Here is a 19,610-nt window from a genome sequence, read left to right as displayed (position 1 = left end):
CGAGCCCAAAATTTTCTGGACCAGAAACTTCTCAAAAGACTGGGAGCTTTATTATTTTTTTTTTCAAATGCCGAAATCCCCCCAGAACCAGAGGGCTTAAACCAACTCAACCCAACCCCAAAAGAAACCAAACTGTTTTGACCGAACAGGGTTACAGTGTTGATTGCATAAGACGCGCTCGTATTCGAAGCTTTTATCGAAGAAGCGTAGCATTCGTCTCGCGCTTTTGTTCAATCCGTTTTGTCTCGTTTCCCGAACGCCTATCTTCCGCTGCAGCTTCGTCCGTCTTCTTATCTTCACGTCATATTTCTGCACACTTGACTGGAGTCTTTCTTTCTTCTGCACTCTGATAAGCAGCAAAAATCATAAAAAAAAACCCCCATTATTCTTTTCTCGACAGCAATGGCTATGAATTTCTCCCCTTCAACCCCCATGGGGTCCATTTATCAGCAGAAACCCAAAATTCTTCTTTCCCTGCAACCTCCCCAAGGTTTACCTTTAAACCTCCCTCGTCCTTTTATTTCTTTGCAAGAAATTGCTTGGAGAATTTTAACTATTTACTGCGTTGAAGTGAAGTTGCAGATTCTCATCTTTCAGGTTCGAAAAATGTGTCTTGCGGCGCGGCTTCCCACTATGTCAAGCTTGAGGTTAGGCTCAGAGCTTCTGCTGCAAAGCCCCCTGTTGTTAAACACCTCTTGCAGAAGAGGCAAGTGGAATTTTTTGGGATTTCCTCGCTTGTTTCCTTATCTTCATTCCCGAAATTTATTTCTTTTGTGGGTTGGATAGTTTTTACACAGTAGGTCTTTTTTTTTTCAAGCCTGCTTGATCTCTCAACAATGTAGGGTTGTCGATTGTCTTCATTTTTGAGAGTTATAGCTTTCTTTCTTTTCTTTCTTTGTTTAGGGATTTAATCTTTTTTTGTTCCTTTTATCTCTGGTTTGAGTGTTTTCCAGACGAGTTTTGAGGTGTGCAACCATAGAAGAAATAGAAGCTGAGAAATCTTTCATTGAAGAAGACGTTGTAAGTGCCTTTTTTGGGTTTTTTTTTTGCATAATAATTTTGCAGAAAGTTCTAAAGTCCTCAGAAAATAAAAGGATAGACCACTTTAATTTTTGCTCCACTTCTAAAGGCGCGTAATGCAAGACTTCAGGATGCTCAATTCCCCCACAAAATTGTCAACTTTCTATATTTGATTTCATTTTCAGAAAGAAAGAATGGAAAAGACTGTTGACACAGTTCGCTCGAGTTTTAATTCTATTAGGACCGGTAGATCAAACCCGGCAATGCTGGACAAAATTGAGGTATGAATTCCAATGTATGAGCTACTTTTGTCTTCATTCTATACCAGGCATAGATGCAGAAATCTACAATTGATTAAATATCAAAAGCAATTCTAGTATTCTTGTATTGGGTACTGCATAAGCACTAAAAATTAGATTTAAAAGGCTTGAAGATTTGGAAAGCTCATCAAAGTTGGGAGTATCTGACAATTTCAATTGTAATTTGTGATTTTATGTGGCTAGAATTAGGCATGCTGAGCCTAAGGCATGTGTAGAATGCAAAAATTAATGTTCAGTTTCATCAGATCAACACAGCTTTCTCAACTTTTTCATGGGCAAATATGGCTTTTGCATTTCAGATATCGAAATTGGAAATTCTACCTTATATCCCATTTCCCAGGAATGAACAGGGATATTTGCTAGGATTATGATCTCAGGTTTTCTTTGGTTAAGTCCACTTCCACTCTCCTTCCCCCTTTTTCTTTACTTGTTTCGGCTAGGATTATGGTCTGAAGACATGCTAAAACAGGGATATTTGCAGCATTCTGCAATTTTTGTTGATCTATTGAAGGTAAACCATGGATTGCAGGACTAAAAGCTTAATGCCCCTGATTCTGAATATCTTTGGTTAAAAAGAGAACTGTCATGAATTTTTTTCAATTTTCATGATTAAGGCAGATAAACTTTATATCTATACTTATGATCGTAATTTATTATTCTTTGCCTAATGCAAAAAATTTGACCAGCATAGCAAACGAGCCATTTTTATGACATTTTGAATCAAAAGTTAGTCATCAAAACTATTAAGATTTATTGTTAGGTTTTGTATTGGATACTTCTACTGGCATTTAACATCTATGTACTTACCATTTCTCCCAACCTCTCCTCACTAGGTGGAGTACTATGGAGCACCAACCAACTTGAAGAGCATAGCTCAAATTAGTACTCCTGATGCAAGTTCACTTTTGGTGAAACCCTATGACAAATCCGCGTATGCTTTCATTAATCCATACTTGAAATAGCAGATCAAGTGAAACTCGCTTCTGTTGTGTGAAGATAATGAGTAAGTTTCTTGATATCTGTATCTAATCCATGAAATCTATTTGACTTCTATTGTTTCAGCTTGAAGGCTATAGAAAAAGCAATTGTCAACTCTGACCTTGGTATGACACCAAACAATGATGGAGAAGTTATAAGGCTGGCAATACCCCAACTTACATCAGAGAGGAGAAAGGTATGACCTGCTTTTATGTTGAAAGGAGGACTCCATGGAATTAATGTCGTATGCTAAAACTTAAACTTTTACTACAAATTGAAAATAGTGATATCTGGCAAGTTGAATTATTCCCTGTATTTGAATAGCCTCAATATCTAAACTTGCATTTCCTCCTCTTTCATCTTTATCTTCGTAGGAACTATCAAAAATTGTGGCAAAACAAGCTGAGGAAGGGAAGGTAAATTTCTAGGCATTATTGGATGGGTTGGCATTGCTCAACTATTATGTGTACCTGTTATTCGTTTCATGGTCCCTTTTGGAGCATGTGAGATTTCAAATGAGGTGCTTAGCCTGTAACTCAATTTGCATCAGAAGATACACTTCTCTGGCCTTCTAATGTTTGAGTTAGTTGTGGCTGTCAATCGATTTTTTACTGTAAAGAACATGTAGTTTTGTACATATGCTCAAAAGTCTTTAGATGATTCAAATATTACCTTGACAGCATGGTTGAGGCTGCATGGGTAGACTAATTATTGATTTGTCGTGGTTGTGCGTGTCCTAAGAGATCACTGAATGATTAATTTTTATTTTTTATACCAGCAAGGTTCACTATGAATACTATGTTTATAGAAATTCGTATAATATGTTATTTCTTTACATTTTGATTACTCTTGTTGGAAAACTAAGCTTTACTTTTCTTTATTTGTTACCTTAAGGTAGCATTGAGGAATGTACGAAGAGATGCCATCAAATCCTATGAAAAACTTGAGAAGGTCTGTACTTTAGATTACTTTACTTCACACTAAATTAGGATTCTCAGTTGTTACCACCTGCTCTACTTCCAGGAGAAAAAGCTGTCCGAGGACAATGTGAAAGACTTGTCCAGTGATCTGCAGGTAATTAATTAATATTGGTGTTCTGTCTCAATAATTACAAGCACTAATTCTTTGGACAATCAGAAAGTGTAACTGTACAGGAAACACGTGGATATCTATTCTTCGGCGCGTTCTAGTTTTTCTTTCTTGTCCTCTTTTTCTCAAAACCATAGCTGATGTTTTATATTGAGTGCCGTATTTTCTCATGTGTAATCGGTGCCCGTCGTGTTCTCTGGATTGCAAAACTGCTTCTGCCTTTGATTCTTCCCTTGGTTGGTTGTGTGCAGAAAGTGACAGATGAATATATGAAAAAGATTGATTCCCTCTACAAACAGAAGGAGAAGGTGATCTTTCAAGTCTGTTATTATGCTGTTTTCATTTGGAGAGAGTGTGTGAGATTTAGTGTCTGTCTGTCCGTACCATGAAAGTAGACTAAACAGAATGAAGAAAGAAGAGAATCTTCTAGGATGGCAAATACATCTTATAAGCTACTCCAAAATTCAATTTATGGTTACCGAATTGCTGCATGATAGATGTATATTTTTTCCTTCTACTGCTGCATTTTCATTCCCTGGATACTCATAATAAGCTTTTCCTTTGACATTTTTCCAGGAGTTGCTGACAGTTTGAGAAGGGGTTGTGAATAGGTATATTGGATTAGCTTGGTGCTGTGTTTGACGTCAAAATCCATTTCTATCTCTCGATCCCTTCCTTCCCCAAGTCCGTTGCAGTCTACCCCATACATCTGTTTAGAAGTCTTTTATGTATTCTTTCGCCTGGATTTTTACATGTATAGCTGCCAAAGATCGAGTTTGTATGTTGGGTTCTTGCGTTCTATATGTAATTTGACCCTCAATTTTGTCACAAATTTAGTTCGAAGTCGTTTTGTTCCCTCTCTACCAGACATTGACGTAAATGTTGTCGGATTGTTTTCAGTTTATGATGGCATTTGAGTATACCTCAATATGATAAGACTCAAAAAAGAATCTAAATAATTTTCGACCAATAATCCAAGAAATTCTAGAAAGAAAAAGCAGTCCACCTGATTAGCAGAGATGCACGCGAGAAGGGCTCTCAACAATTCTCTATTGCGCTTGGATAAAGTTAAGAAAAAGAACTCTACAGAGCACCCCATTTGTTAACCAGTTTCACGGAAAGAAAGAACAACCAAGTAGAGACTTCCCTCATCCACCTTGACAGATTTTTCATCAGTGCACGTCTACTTCTGCAGAACATGAGCCAAATTCTTTTGAACATCTTCTTTAGCTTTCTGATCAAAAGGTTCATCACCAATATATAGATCAATGATTGAGCGACATAGTGGCTTGCTCTGAATGCTTCCCACCTCCTGTCCATCAACTGCAGTGATATAAACAGCGCTTTAAATTACCATATTTATTGACTCCAAACAAGAATGTCACATACTTTTGACTCCAAACAAGGAGGTCTTTCTCGTCTCTATAGAAACAATAATAATACTTCTTCACCTCCGACATTTAAGTTCCCAAAACTCGTTGGTTTGAAGATCTCACACGCATGAAAAAACTATGGTTACAAAAGAAAAAAGAAAGGGCAGTTTTAAGTTGATAAGTTACAAGGATAGAGACGCTCAACAAATCCCCTGTTCATTAATTTTTTTCAAGTAGAGTCAGCGAAATAAAGAACTCTCTTACTTGTTGTGCGAAGAACATAGCCTTGATCCCTTGAAAGATCTATGATAGACCCTCGAGGTATCTTATATTCATCTTTGAACTGGGATGTGAACCTGCTCCGAACTTAAAAGTTATCATTGTCTACAGATGCAAATGTATCATGTACAGTTGATACTAACATAAAAGGCGATTGAAATCCATTTTGTGATAAAATTACTACAAATGAATATCTTCCAATCAAATTCGAATAGTCACAGTCAGTCAATTCTACAAGCAAAATGATAGTATCATAAACAGGAAATATCGTTGTTGAAAATCTAAGTGCAGGCTCTTATATCTGAAACCAAATAAAGATTCTCATGGCAGGGGATTGGTTTAAAGCAGCAGCAAAAACATGTTGACCAACTTGAAACATATAATCACGTGCAGTATCCCAAAGAACAACATACACAATTTGGCTAGTTATGCTCCTATGAAAATTTAACCATGATTCACAGGGTCATAATATAAGCTTGTATTTAGGAGACAGCACTAAGATCAATGCAAAATAATATTGATTCACCCACAAAATAGCATCTGAAAATCTCAAACCTTGATGGGTGATAACAAAACGCAATTCAAATGTGGTTACAGCTAGCAGCGGAAGCCATAGGATTACCTTTCAAGAAGTTCTTTATTATTGGGCCCTCCAAATTTCCTTAATCTGTTCCCAACAGATTCTTGGAAAGCACTACGTACAGATTGAATGCTTAATCTTCCATAGACTATTTGGAGTCTAATAGTCATGCTTACATCACTTTCCATGAGATCCTCCCTCAATTCCTTCTTTTCTTTCAATTCAGCTGCGGACAGTGCTCCATATTTCTCAGTAAGCACTTTCTTTATGTCACCATCATCGGCATATACCCCTAAAGAATGCCATGGTGAAATCACACCGGTTAATCCCAAGGAAAAGTTGAGATGTAACTCAGAAAACCGAAAATTGTGTATAGTCCATTTCATTAGCCTAAAACCAAGATTCCGCACAATGCACTCCATTTTAGATACATTATTTAGAGAAGCAAAATAAGTGTGAAACACATTTTAAATTTGGAGTGCTACTGAGCTCAATCGAGATAGAAAATGAGCTCAAGTTTAGTTTGGGCAATGAGCCTAAAATTGTATTTCCAGCTTAGCTTTATCATTCTCAAGCTGAATTCAACTTGATAGCACAGTTAGTCATTTCAGCGCTAATTGAGATTCACTCACTTAATCATGTAAAAGAGCCAGTGGAAAAATATCCCCCAACACAAATCAAGATTGACTGGTTTCCATAAAGTACAGCAGCTAGGAAGGAGTCAAGATTTGTACTTATTTAGTAGTAGGGGATCAGGCGAGAATTTTATGGGGAGTCAATATCGAATTAATCGAACTGCCAAAAAGAGAGAGAAAATGGCACTGACATTATCAATCAAAATAAGGTGGAAGATCAAATTGCAATTACCAAAAGCGTAAACGTCTATGTTTTTCAACCCCAAAACGGCTTTTTTCCTCAACCCAATTCCAAGAAGTCGCTGGGAATCTTTGAGAACTGAGGGGAATGACATTCCCGTCTTGGGTTCAGCAACCGAAGCGGAGCTACCGGAGAGAGAAAGAGAACCCCACATCGGAGAGAAATGGCTTGTTTTGAGCAACAGATTGGATAACAAGGAACTGAAGGCGTTGCCGTATAGAGGATTAGCGGGAGTTTGGGAGAGAGCTAAACCGGCGGCGATTCCCGCACCACAGACTGCGGCGACGGAGCTTGCTGTGGTTGCACTGGTGGAGAAAGAAGAGGAGGTGGATGCGTTGGGTGGCTTCGGGGTAGGGGGCTGAGAAAACGAGAATGGAAATCGAAGAGAGACCATTTTCTATGCACCTCTTTTGTCGCTGTTACTGGTGAGAGTCCCTTTTGTCACTCGACTGGGTAATTTGAGTCAAACTCAAGCGCTAATCACGTGATGTTGTTTTAATTCCTCCTAGTTATTTATCACATGGGCCATGGAGCAAAGTTTTCTGGGTTGGACCAGCAACGTTTCAGGTGCCAACTAATATTTGTAGTCCAATATAAAATAAAATAAAATAATCGTTTGCTTAGCTCCCCCGTTTGTACAGTCCAGAGGACAATGGACCCAAAAGCAACGGATGAGCTGCAAACATGTTTTTGTAGTCCCCAGAAAACAAATTTTTTCACGAATATGAAACACTGGGCCAATTGCTCGTTGAGCTCCAAAGTTTCCGCAGGTTGATCGTAGGACCTTAAAAGTGGCTACCGCGTTATTGGGCTAGGACCAACTCAACGACTAAGGCAAAAGAATGTACGACGGTAATAGTCCTGTGAATGGATTTTTTTTTTTTTTTTAATTCAAGGAAAGGCTTCAAGTCTTACAAAGGAAATAAAATAGAGGGTTTGAAAGTTAAACTCAATCCCTGTTTAGCAAGCAAGTTTTTTAACAATTTTAAGTTATAATAACTCCAAAAAACTCTCCAAAATTTTTGTTATAAACACCTTACAATACCCAAAAACATGCAAATCCCTTCTTTTTTATTTTTCTTCTTCCTCCTCCACCTCACCCCACTATCACCAGAGCCGCCGGCCAGCGCCACTGACTATTTTTTTCTTTTAGATAAATATTAAAAAAAAAAAAAACTCATTTGTCGAACGGACTTAAGTATCCAATGGTCTCACAGACTGACGTTCCTAAGTCCTGACTGCTAGTTGTGTCTTATCTGAAAAAAGACAGACGACGAGAAAGGAAAAAGATGCTGAAACTGACTAAAGGAGGCGGAATTCTTGACGAGATGCTTGAAGTTGTCTCATTTGGCTTTTCCCACGAGTCAAAAAAAAAATAGTAACAAATAGAAATAAAGAAATGCTTCAGAGAGCATCTAAAGGAAGACTATTAAGCCCGGGACGGACGGGGACTCTTTTACTTTTACCATTCTAGTGGGCTGTAATTTATTTTTCTTTTTGTAAATAATAAGTGTATAGCCGTGTCCTTTTTTCGGTAAACCGGAAATGGCCGGGTGTGCGTATATCCATGTAATTTTGAGCTAATTAGTATGAAGGCTTCATAATTTGGTAAACTGGAAAAGTCATTGTTGAAGCACGTTTTCAAAGGCCAGGAGTGGCGTGTCGGCGGAACTCTTGCAACGCAGCTGGGGAGGGCATGCATTTCCCACTGACCTTCCAGTGTGAGAATCCGTGCTTTTGCGTTTTGACTTGAGAGCATCTCAGGAACGTGCACGAGAAAAATAAACAAAAACAACAGTGAACAAAATTCATTATCAATTAATTATTTATATGATTACCATAAATGTAAATACATTAAAATTGTACTGTTGAAGTATTTGATTTTATATGAAGGTATGAAAGAATGACAAGAAGAAACGGTAAGAAATATTTTAAAAATTATATGAGTGCTTTCTGTTGGTAATCATCTTTACTTGTTATTGTAATCATAATTCCTAACCATAACCAATAAAGCTCATATCTACTAGTCATGCAACAATTGGTGTTATAGTGTTTAGAATAAAGTTATTATATACTCAAATTAAAATTTTCTTCTTCCCATTAATGTTTCTCTTTATATACGATCTGTGTATTGTTATTTATTTGTAATTAATTTGACAAAACGATGCTCTGTAGGCTAGAGAATAGTTTGTTTGGATAACCAACTTATCCCAAATAATATTTTGCTTGCATCATAAACACATTTTCCAACCCACCTTTTTATATTCCTAATCACCTTTTTATCTCACATACATCACATCACAAAAATGCTACAGTAATTATTCCAAATAATATTTCAAATAATACCCTATCCATTTGAGGATTGTTTTTGAGGATTTTTATATCATTTAAGAACACAGATTTTTTTTATGCATTTAATCTAAGGAAAAATTGCATAAATTGTTCCTCACGTATTAACAATATGAAAATTTTGTCTCTCAAAACTAAAAGAAGTATTTTCAGTCCCTAAAAAAAATGATCAATTTAGGTTTGACACGTACAAAATTCACTAACTAGATTGAAATTTTCACTCATTTTTTGGTTACAGCGATCACATCTACCTTTCTGTGTCTTTTTCCCATGTGTACTGGGCAATCACTCTTTCTTTTCGCTAGGATCCGCATCTCTGCTGGAGTGTTCTCGAGATACCTTCAAGTATTGGGCATTTGCCGATGAACAAATTTTTAAGAGGGCAATTGTTGTAAATATCAAAATGTATTGGTACATTATTTCATCCACGACATTCTACTGTACCCGAACGTCTTTTTGCTGTCCCCACATAACACAGTTGGCCTCCGTACATTGCTCTGCCCACGTGGCCCGGGGGCATATGAACTGTCCACCCTAGATGTAATCGTCAAATGTCGATTTCTGATCCGTGATGTTGACTTGAGCATCTCAGGAATGTGCCCCAGAAAATAGTACTAGAACGAAAACAAGGAGGAGAAGAAAACACACACGCATACACCCAAGCAGGAGAAGAAAAAATAAAACGAAGAAGAAATAAAAGCGAGCACTTGCGTTACGGCTGCGGATGGCCAAAATTCTTCCTTTCCTCAACAGCGCATTTTTCAAAAATATTCAACATTGGAAAAAAGTCAATTAAGTCAGGCCGAATAACTGGTTCGTTTTCATCCGTATGGAAACTGTCATATTCTTCTTGGGTAAAAGTAACTTTTAGAAAAAATAAAAATAAAAAAAAGGATGTGTTGAATAATTGTACCCCGATCATATTGCCACTGCCACAGCAACAGGTGTGTTCCGGATCCGAGGTATCACCAAGTCCATTTTACGGTAAAATTAAATTAGCGTGAATACCCGTGCTACGCACGGTGCTGACATTATTGAAAAAAAATAAAAATAAAATGATGAACAAATAAAGGTGAAAAAATTGTACCAACAAAATTTAAATGTAATGTCTGTTTAACAATAGTTTAAAATATTATAGAATGTGTATATCATTGAATAACTGTCTTTTTTCGGAAGATAGATCCTGAAAAAAAAATAAAAATTTATATTAAAAAAGGGAATGATATATTTCTACAAATGAATGTAATTGAATGTTGTTAAAATGAAATATTTACAAATACTAAGCATTCGATTTGATAATCTTACTTGACGGTGCGAACACTCTTCACACCAATCCACTTTTAGTACGAAAGCCAAAACTATATGATTCTGACTAATGTGGCCCCGTGGATCAGGTTTTTTAAGTTTGGATTGCGGAGGCAAAGGTACCTTTCCAGATGAACTTGGTCTCCTGTGGACTCCTGATAGTCAGATGATCAGCGGAGGAAGAGCTAGTATATCTGTTGCCAATGAGCAAAGAACTCAATATATGACTTTGAGATATTTTCCTGCGGATAACAGAAAGTATTGTTACACACTTAATGTTATGAGTAGGACCAGATACCTTTTAAGAGCAAGCTTCTTGTATGGAAACTTTGACAACAACAACGTATATCCTAAGTTTGTGTCGTGCCAGTAGTAGTATGTTACCGATTTCTGCGGATAACCCATTTTCGAATAGATTTGTTACCAGTTTCTGCTCGATTCAAATGTAAATAGTGAAGTTGAGGTCGCTTTCAGAATTTTATTCGCTCATCGATTTTGGGCTTTGGGTTGAGGAGTTTTAAAATTGGGGTTCACTTGTGAAATTTGAATGGTGATCAGTATACTATTGGCCATGATAGATAGTTATGCTTTGTGAGTTTTTCCTTTTTTTTTTTACCGTTTTCAAAAGGCTGAATAACAGTATTAAGCCCTTCAAATTTTTTTTTTTGGTGGCAATTGGTTTTATGTTAAAAATAGTAAAACCCTCAATCAGGTTCCTATACCATCTGCAATTATATAAGCAAGCAATACCTTATCAATCAAAGCATAACACTAAAGCCTTTCCAAGATTTAAGTTAATTACTTCTCCAGGTTATTACAAATAAAGCATTGATAATGTATGCAATCAAAACCATCTGCTAGTCCAGAAAATAAAAGGAGAAAAAAGAAAGAAAGTAAAAGACCAAATCACCTTAAAAAAAAAAAAGCAAAACATGACAAAAAAGAGAGGCAGAATGGACCAACCTGAAAAATTAAGCCGGTGAGAATATACTTCCATTTCTCCACAAGAAGGTTAATTTCCATTGAAGTCTCTGCACATAATTTCTGCCATAACTGCTCACAAAAGAAATAAAATTAATACATTTACAAAATCAATAGAGAACAAAAAACAAAGAAGAAACTGAGAGAGGGGGTGGGGGAATTAACTCGATAAGTTAATTAAGTCGATCAGTAAAAGGGTTGAAAACAAAATTAGAGACATCTATATCTATATGTATTGAGAAAGGGGTTTTTATCAGAAACCCTCTCAATGGCTTCTAAACTTCTCATTCTTTTTTCTAGATTTTTGTATTTATTTTAATACATAAAAAGTAGTGGATTATAATCAACCCTATCACCAATCAAATTTAAAATTTAAAACATTAACACTATCTACTTCATAAACCGTTTATACTTTATTATTTATACTTTAAATTCTTTTTACTCCTTAATTAAAAACAAATGCTCATTCGTATGTTATTTTAATACAATGTTACATTTTTATAATTAAGAAATATTTATCCTCAAACTAACCCTATAACCACCCCTACAAATGAGCTTTGTAAATTACAATTACGTTTCAAAAGAATCACAAATGTGCAACTACATGTAAAGTTGAGGGGGTACAGTGCAACTATATGTAAAGTTAAAGGGTTTACTATATTTAACCCTAAAAAAAATCTCAAGAACGGAACAAGCAGTAAGTTATAGATTTTTATCTAAATTTTTGTATTTATTTTAATACATAAAAAGTAGTGGATTATAACCAACCCTATCACCAATCAAATTTAAAATTTAAAACATTCCAACTATCTATTTCATAAACAGTTTATATTTTATTTTTTTATACTTTAAATTCTTTTTACTCATTAATTAAAGACAAATGCTCATTCGTATGCTATTTTAATACAATGTTACATTTTTATAATTAAGAAATATTTATTCCCAAACTAACCCTATAACCACCCCTACAAATGAGCTTTGCAAATTACAATCACGTTTCAAAAAAATCACAAATGTGTAACTAAATGTAAAGTTGAGGGGGTAAAGTGCAGCTAAATGTAAAGTTAAGGGGCTTACTATATTTAACCCTAAAAAAAATTCCAAGAACGGAACAAGCAGTGAGTTATAGATTTTTGTATTTATCAAATCGAATGCATAATATTTGTAAGTATTTCATTTTAACAACATTCAATTACATTCATTTTTGTTCATATATCATTCATTTTCTAAAATAAATTTCTATTATTTTTTTAGAATCTATCTTCCGAAAAAAGACAGTTCTTGAATGATATGCACATTCTATCATATTTCAAACTATTGTTAAACAGATATTACATTTTAATTGTGTTGGTACAATTTTTAAACTTTTTTTATTCACCATTTTATTTTTACTTTTTCAATAATGCCAGCACCGTACGTAGTACGGGCATTCACACTAGTATTATGGTATTGGAAATAATCGAAAATAATAAAGACTAAGATTGACACCACAAGAAAGATGAAAGAGATAATAGATTCTTGTTTTGGTTAACCAAAAAATACGAATGAGCATGCAAGAAAATTGAAGGAGCATGCTATGTTTGGAGGAGTTTTAATAGGGGTGGAATTCTTAAATTGGAGAACTCTTAATTGGAGTGAGAAACGTGAGAGGAAATGTAGAGGAAATGTAGAGGAAACGTGGGATGATGATTAGAGGATTTGTAGGAGTGGTTGTAGGATGAGTTAAGAGATAGTGGGAATATTTTAAATTTAAATTTAATTAGTGATAAGGTGGGTTATAACCCACTACTTTTTATGTATTAAAATAAATACAAAAATCTAAAAAAAAAGAATGAAAAATTTAGAAGCCATTGAGAGGTTTCTGCTAAAAACCCTTCCTTGAATACATATAGATATAGATTTACGCCCCACTCTCATTCGGTTATGTCCTATCTAAAGCTATTTACAAAGCTCTTTAGAACCACCTGCTGGTTTGCAATGGAATGGACGTTAGAAGGTCGCATCTCTAGTAAGTACAGGGAGTAGTTTATTGCCCCGGGTCCCAGTCGTGTCAAACGGAAATAACTCTTAGTCGTAGTAGTTGATTTGTTGGGGGGACAAAGCTGCAGAGGTTTATAACTATTTCACTAACCTCCCTTCAAGTTTTAAAATTACACTAACTTCCTCTAAAGTTTATTATCTTGTAACATCAGGATATTTATGATATTAAAGTTTTTTTTTCTATAATATTTTAGTTGCAAATTTTTTGATTATTTGCTGTTGATCATATTTGATAGTGAATTTATAACTGAAAAGAGTAATTTAAATCTTACAATAAGTGAAATATATAGAATGATATAGTAATATTTTTTGATGTTATATATGATTTGATGCCTAATCATAAATAACAAATTTTAGTTTTTGTTAATGTGTGGATTGATATTAAATTAATTAAATAGTATAGCAAATGAGGAGTGATGATGAAATATTATTTTTCTTTGTTCTAATATCACATTTTATTTATTGAATGAATCTAAATATTACGAGATAATTAACTTCAACGGAAGTTAGTGAAATTTTCAAAACGTGAAGAGAGTTCAGTGAAATAATAAAAAATCTCAAGGGAGGTTTTTGAAATTATCCCTTGATATTATTGCATTAAAAGCTCAGACCGTCAGAGAGAGGAAACACGTGGCAGTGCATAATTCTCTCTTTCCTGATTCCTCATTAGTGGTTGATATTTTATGTCACGGGGTCTGTAATAAAGTTGCCAGAGAAATAGCACACTGCAGTTTACCATATTTGAATTTGAAAGCTCAGGCGCCTGTTGTAGTAGCGTGTTTAGTCGTCTTTTCTCTTTGTTGCATTAGTTTAATCATCAACGGTGCCTCCGTGTTCTTGGGTTACCTCACAGCATTAGCACCGGAAATTAGACCAGGAATATTCAAAACCATTGAACGTTGAAGACCGAAAACATTCAAAGTAGAATATTAATTAAACACTGAAAAAAGACTAAACCATTTTATAAGTTTTTTGTCTGTTTCTCCAAACTTTTTAAAATATACAAATATTTAAATGATGGGGCACGTCAGCCAATGCAGCTGCGCTTCTCCAGGCAGGTGCCGAATAATATACGCAGTAGATGCCACTGCATGTGTAGTAGGTGTGAGTATGTGGCTCCTTTTCTGGAGATTTCGTCTTTGTATTTCCAGGTGAGGTGTGCTAGCAATTATGGGACCATCAAATTATTGTCGGTTGTACTTGTCAGACACACTTGACTAGGCGAAGGTTTCTAGCACATGCTCCGAACGATGTATTTCATGCTTACACCAACCGCTCTTTTTCTTTTTTTAATCTAAGCGAGAGACTAAAAACTAAAAACTCTCTAACCACGAGCTCTCTTATTCGAATCACAAAATACATCCCTTCCTTTAAACCCAACCACCTAGTTGATCGTCAATTTTGAGGTTGTAAACTAATCGAACTCACGAGCGATTCGAGTCAAAACTAGATAATAGGTTGATTTAATTTAAGTATCTTATTTCAAAGTACCGTCGAAGTTAAAATTAGCAAGAAAGGAAAAAAAAAAAAAAACTCTCTTCGATGATGTACAAACATATATAATTCGTGGTCAACAACAGCGTGCTTAACTTTTGTTGGCCAGTATTTGGTATAGAGGTTACACCGTATTGCTAATAGTAGTTATACTTAGATATTTGGGAAGGTATTGAGTCGAGAGGCCATGTATTTCTTGAAAATGACATCGAATCATTTCGTATCCGCTTCTGTCTTCATGCTTTCCTCAGCAGTTTGCCCCTGATTCATGGAGTCATAAATTTGGCTTGATATATGAAGGAAGAAAACGTCAGCAAAAAAAAAAAGCATCGAAGAGAAAGTGTATAAAAAAGATTCTGTATCCATGTGTCCAAATCCAGAGACAGGAATAAAGAGTCCTTTTTTTTTTATTTTTTATAAAGAGTCCAAGCAATAAGATGAACGGCTCGCATTAGATGCGTCAACATCCTAATTCCACGACAACTCGCCCTTATGACCCTAACAATTAATACATTAATTTCGTGGTCCTATTCTGAAGCAATAAAATTTTTGTACTCCTTGCAAAACGGACAAAATAAAAGACCAAAAATAAAATAAAATGAAATAATCTTCTCATATACCGCAGGGTTAAAAATTATCTACTCGAGCCGTTCGCAAAGTATTTTTCACTGGGCAATCAAATTAATTTTATAGGTTTAACTATATGCATAATGGTAATTTGCAAAATATTTAGATCGGATTGTATGAGTTGGCTTCGTTCTCGTTCTCGTTTTAGTGAATGATTATAATAAAACATGAAAAGACAGCTACTAAAGAAAGTGGAGAAGGTCCCAGCAAATCGCACTACTTGTTCGTCCTAACGGGGTAAAGTTGGATTTGGTGATTAAATTATATGTTTCAATTGCATTTCAATCAAATCTCAATGTCCTTTTCTGCAATACCTGAGAAATATTAAATGAAAAAAAATAAATAAACGACAAAGGACATTATTGAGGCGGAGAAGGTCCCAGCAAATTGCGCTGCTTGTTGTTGTCCATTATCCACGTGTGGGAAAGTAAGTACAGGGCTGAGAGCGAGAACTAGAGGGGGGATAAATCTTTGTATTTAAATCAACCTCAACCTTTTTTTTTTTTTTTTTTGTGGTACCTCGACACGTCAAATAAATGAAAAATAAACAAATAAATAAAGGACGAAGGACATTAATGAGGCTATGAATATTTCTAATTGACCGTACACGCACTCTCTCAATTTTTTTAAGCTTTTATTTTAAGAATAAGAGCCAGACCGTGCATGGGAGCGTGGGAGCGTGTCAAGGAGTTCTTCCTGGTCATTGGATCCCCTCCATACAAACTCGTTTAGGCTCCTCCCATACGGCGGTAAGAGTAAGAATAGGTTAAATAGTAGTTGTTGCAGACTTTTTTTTTTGGGTAATTTCCAATCAGGCAAAGGATCCAAAATGCATATATAATATCCAAGGATGTACTGTATTCTAAATCAATTCAGATTTCATCTGGACCGGTTGTTTCTTCTCTTGTTGTTATGGTGGTACAAAATGATTTTTGAGTAAAATTTCCAACAATAAAGCAGCAAGTTAAGAACTGAGGAGCTTCGGAGGAGTTGAGGTACCTTTGTCGAATTAGCCATGGTCGGAGCTTAGTCGGACTTGATAAATTAGTGGCGTAATTAACCTACCAACTACTACTACTAGAGTGTTTCGTAGTATATGGACATATGACATACTGCATCCAAAAAAAGTTTTCTTTTTTTTTTTTTTTTAAAAAAAAGCTGGTTTGATTTGATGGAAGCATATAAAGAAAAGAAAACGAGTTTCCCTTTTTCCCTTTTTTTTACTCTGGCTTCTTGCTTTTGACCGAAATGATTTTAAGACGAAGAAAAAAAAAAAATGTTTTGACTAGCTGCATGGTCCTCCCTGAGCTCAATGTCCAATTTGACATGCTTGACCAATTCAACAAACCACGAATGGAAATAATAAGGTCATTTTGGCGACTCAATGATGCTATTATTATCATGATCATTCTCAAGCATGCTAACATATTTGATACTGGCTGCGGTACAAATCTGCGCAGTACAGTAATTAACAGGAAGGTCTTTAGCTGCAACCGCAATGGACCTCAGCAAGCGAATGCTTAATGATCGCGGACCATTAATGCGGGAAATGGCAAACATTTGGGTCGAGTGGGAGCAGCAATGGCTGAGCATTCAGTGCACTGCAGAACATGAAGAATGCTTTTCAAAAAAGCCATTCTCACTGCCTTAACAGTTTGCAATCACACATTTTTGTTTTTAATTGGAAGGTGATGCTCTTAATTAACATTTTGCTCTGAGAATTAACAGTGATGAACCTGATCTTTCGATGTGGGGTCAGATCTATGCTAGCTAATTTTGGATTTGTCAAAATTTGTCATGTGAGGACGATGAACAGCGCTCCTGCCGAGATATTGTCTATTGCTTTACCGTATCTTATATTGACGGTTGCCCACTGCAAAACTTTGCACGGTAGTATTTAATAACATTAGTCATATAGTCACGAACTCCCATGGACCTCAATCCGCGATCTGCCACTAAAACCGAATAGTTTTATCCAGCTTGTTGCTTTGAGAGTCGGTTCGACCACATATATATATATAAAGTTTTAATAATAAAAAAAAATATATTTTTATTCATTAAAAATATTATTTTACTTATTTTTAAAATTAAAATAATTATTTTTTATTTTTAAATTTCAACTCAAGCTCGTTAATTTCGAATTCGAGATTTATAAAATTAAATTTAACTCGATTCAATTCGTTTGCACCTTAATTATCACTATAGTGCTTTGTCTGGTTTGTAAGCTTCCCCGAGAAGGTTATTGATGCTGCTCTTGCTTATCTTTCATAAGTGAAATTTATTTCTGAGTTTCCAAAAAAAAAAAAAAAGGTCGCGGCTATTGCTTTACTATCTTTTTTTTGGTCATAAGCTGCCATGGACCTCAGAAAAGTCGATGCTTTATCATGGTCATGAAAGATTGCTTTAGTTTAAGCTGACCATTGATTTTTCCCAATTCCCAGAGTAGCTTATGTTTGATTATTTTCTCTTGAGAAAAAGACATATGGAAACCTCAAGGCGTATTATTGCAAAATTCTTATTTTGAAAAGAAAAGAAAAATACTAAAGTATAATAACATATCAAAGTTTCATCTACCCAACAAAATGACCATCTTCGTTACGTGTGACGTGGTTAGAATTATTCACTCGTTTTTTAAGCATTTTGTAATCACGCACACTTGTTTGAATTTGCTATTTTTTGAAGTTTTTTTTTTTAAAAATTATACTGTAACGATTTGATATATGTAAAATAAAAAAAATAATTAAAAAATATATTCACGAAAAACGTAAAAATTTTATGGAAAAAGATTCCTTTTAGGGCTATATTCTGAATTGGTTGTTAGAAACATTAATTAGGTGATTCTCAAATGCTTCCATTTTTTCATTTCTTCTCGCAAGAGACTAAGCCTCCCTTGAATTTAAAAAATAAATAAAATTTGGAAGACAATATGACTAGTGGAGTACGAACACTAATAGAACTGCTATCGTGGCAGAGTGTTGCTGATGGCGATCTACGCTTTGGTTAATTACTTAATTTAGATTAGATGATGCTTAGTAACCCTAAAGCTGTGAGAAGGCCTCTTTGTTTGGATTGCATTTTTTTGAAATTTTTTGTAAAAAATTTATTATAACGATTTGATATATGTGAAATAAAAAATAATAAAAAAATGTGTTCAAGAAAAACGTAAATTTTTTTTTTTATAAATTTGCAGCATAGAGATTTGTTTTCTGCTAACGCGCATATGCCAAATATACTGTAAATGTTTTTTTTTTTCATTTAGTACTTCTAGGCACTAAATAAGTAGAGAAAAAAGAGAGGTGAGCCCACTATTAAAATGAGTACTCTCTAGGCGCTAATTAAACTACTATAAAAAAATAGTCACCACCCGCCCCTTTATTTGTAAATCTTCCGCATTAATGTACTTACTCAGAGAGTCCAATAAATTTTCATCCACTCACTAAAATTGATCCCACCCCAATACTACTAATCAGTAATCCCACGCAAACTCGGCTGCTTCTTTCAAGGTTCACTTTCTCGAATTTTGGGGTAATAAACTTTGGTCCACAACCAACATGTAGTCAAATATGGAAATCGAATTTGCCAGGATATTTCACAGATAATTTCCTGTTCAGCAATCATTTCTGCCTGAACCTAATAGATAAAACCAACTACATATTGACTTAAAAAAAGAAAAAGAAAAAGAAAAATGAAATGGAGGCTGGACAGGACCAAGACCCGGATCAATAGAAATTGTTAACGACTTGTAAGTAAATAAGAGAGGGTGGTGCCCTCATGGGCAGCTCGTTTGGTCACGACATCTTCCTTAAGAGTCGTTGTCCAGTCTCCTGCAAGGGTTCGAGTCCCATAATTAACGTATTTGGGGGGATGTGGCCTCTTCTCTCGGATCGGTGGGGGATTAATCGAGTCTGGTTTATCCGATGGCTCGAATATCCCATCCGTCAAAAAGAAAAGAAAAGAAAAAAAAAAAAGAGAGGCTGGGCTGGTGTGAAAATGAAAAGTGGTAGGTAGGGGAAAGAGGAGAGAGGAGAACGAAAAAGACTCCGGGCCTTCTTGTTGGCATTGCTATTTTAGGAAATTTGTATGGAAAAATTTATATTATAATAATTTGATATATAATTATATATATATATATATAATGATTTGATATATTTTTTTAAAATTTTTATAAAAAATTATATTATAACGATTTAATATATATGAAAAAAAATTATAAAAAAAAACCGTAATCCAAAGAAGGTATGACCGCCCTCAATTCTTAATGTAGTAGTGAAATTTGTAGGATCCCATGCGTCCCATTAG

At 35.1% G+C, this 19,610-nt stretch overlaps 2 protein-coding genes across 3 annotated transcripts; one reads left to right on the top strand and one right to left on the bottom strand.

Annotated features, from left to right (window-relative positions):
* The first annotated feature begins 287 nt into the window (after positions 1 to 287).
* LOC113716524 (ribosome-recycling factor, chloroplastic) lies at positions 288 to 4,270 on the top strand. 2 transcript variants are annotated; one of them, XM_027240914.2, is made up of 11 exons: positions 288 to 490; positions 583 to 706; positions 954 to 1,020; positions 1,206 to 1,301; positions 2,174 to 2,271; positions 2,403 to 2,514; positions 2,693 to 2,734; positions 3,213 to 3,269; positions 3,342 to 3,392; positions 3,659 to 3,715; positions 3,984 to 4,057. In XM_027240914.2, the coding sequence occupies exons 1-11, from the start codon at positions 403 to 405 to the stop codon at positions 3,999 to 4,001; spliced, it is 810 nt and encodes a 269-aa protein (XP_027096715.2). In that variant the 5' UTR covers positions 288 to 402; the 3' UTR covers positions 4,002 to 4,057. The 2 variants fall into 2 exon arrangements, with proteins under 2 accessions (XP_027096715.2, XP_027096708.2); XM_027240907.2 differs by having other exon boundaries at positions 290 to 490; positions 598 to 706; positions 3,984 to 4,270.
* Positions 4,271 to 4,366: 96 nt separating this feature from the next.
* LOC113716515 (fatty-acid-binding protein 1-like) lies at positions 4,367 to 6,961 on the bottom strand. The gene is made up of 4 exons (XM_027240895.2): positions 6,507 to 6,961; positions 5,682 to 5,931; positions 5,045 to 5,136; positions 4,367 to 4,730 (listed from the first exon to the last, which is right to left on the bottom strand). The coding sequence occupies exons 1-4, from the start codon at positions 6,907 to 6,909 to the stop codon at positions 4,591 to 4,593; spliced, it is 885 nt and encodes a 294-aa protein (XP_027096696.1). The 5' UTR covers positions 6,910 to 6,961; the 3' UTR covers positions 4,367 to 4,590.
* Between the last annotated feature and the right edge of the window lie 12,649 nt (positions 6,962 to 19,610).

This window comes from Coffea arabica, chromosome 1e, assembly GCF_036785885.1.
Source record: "Coffea arabica cultivar ET-39 chromosome 1e, Coffea Arabica ET-39 HiFi, whole genome shotgun sequence".
NCBI classification, from domain to species: domain Eukaryota; kingdom Viridiplantae; phylum Streptophyta; class Magnoliopsida; order Gentianales; family Rubiaceae; genus Coffea; species Coffea arabica.
The sequence above is the reverse complement of the archived record's forward strand: the minus strand, read 5'-3'. Positions and strand labels throughout refer to the sequence as shown.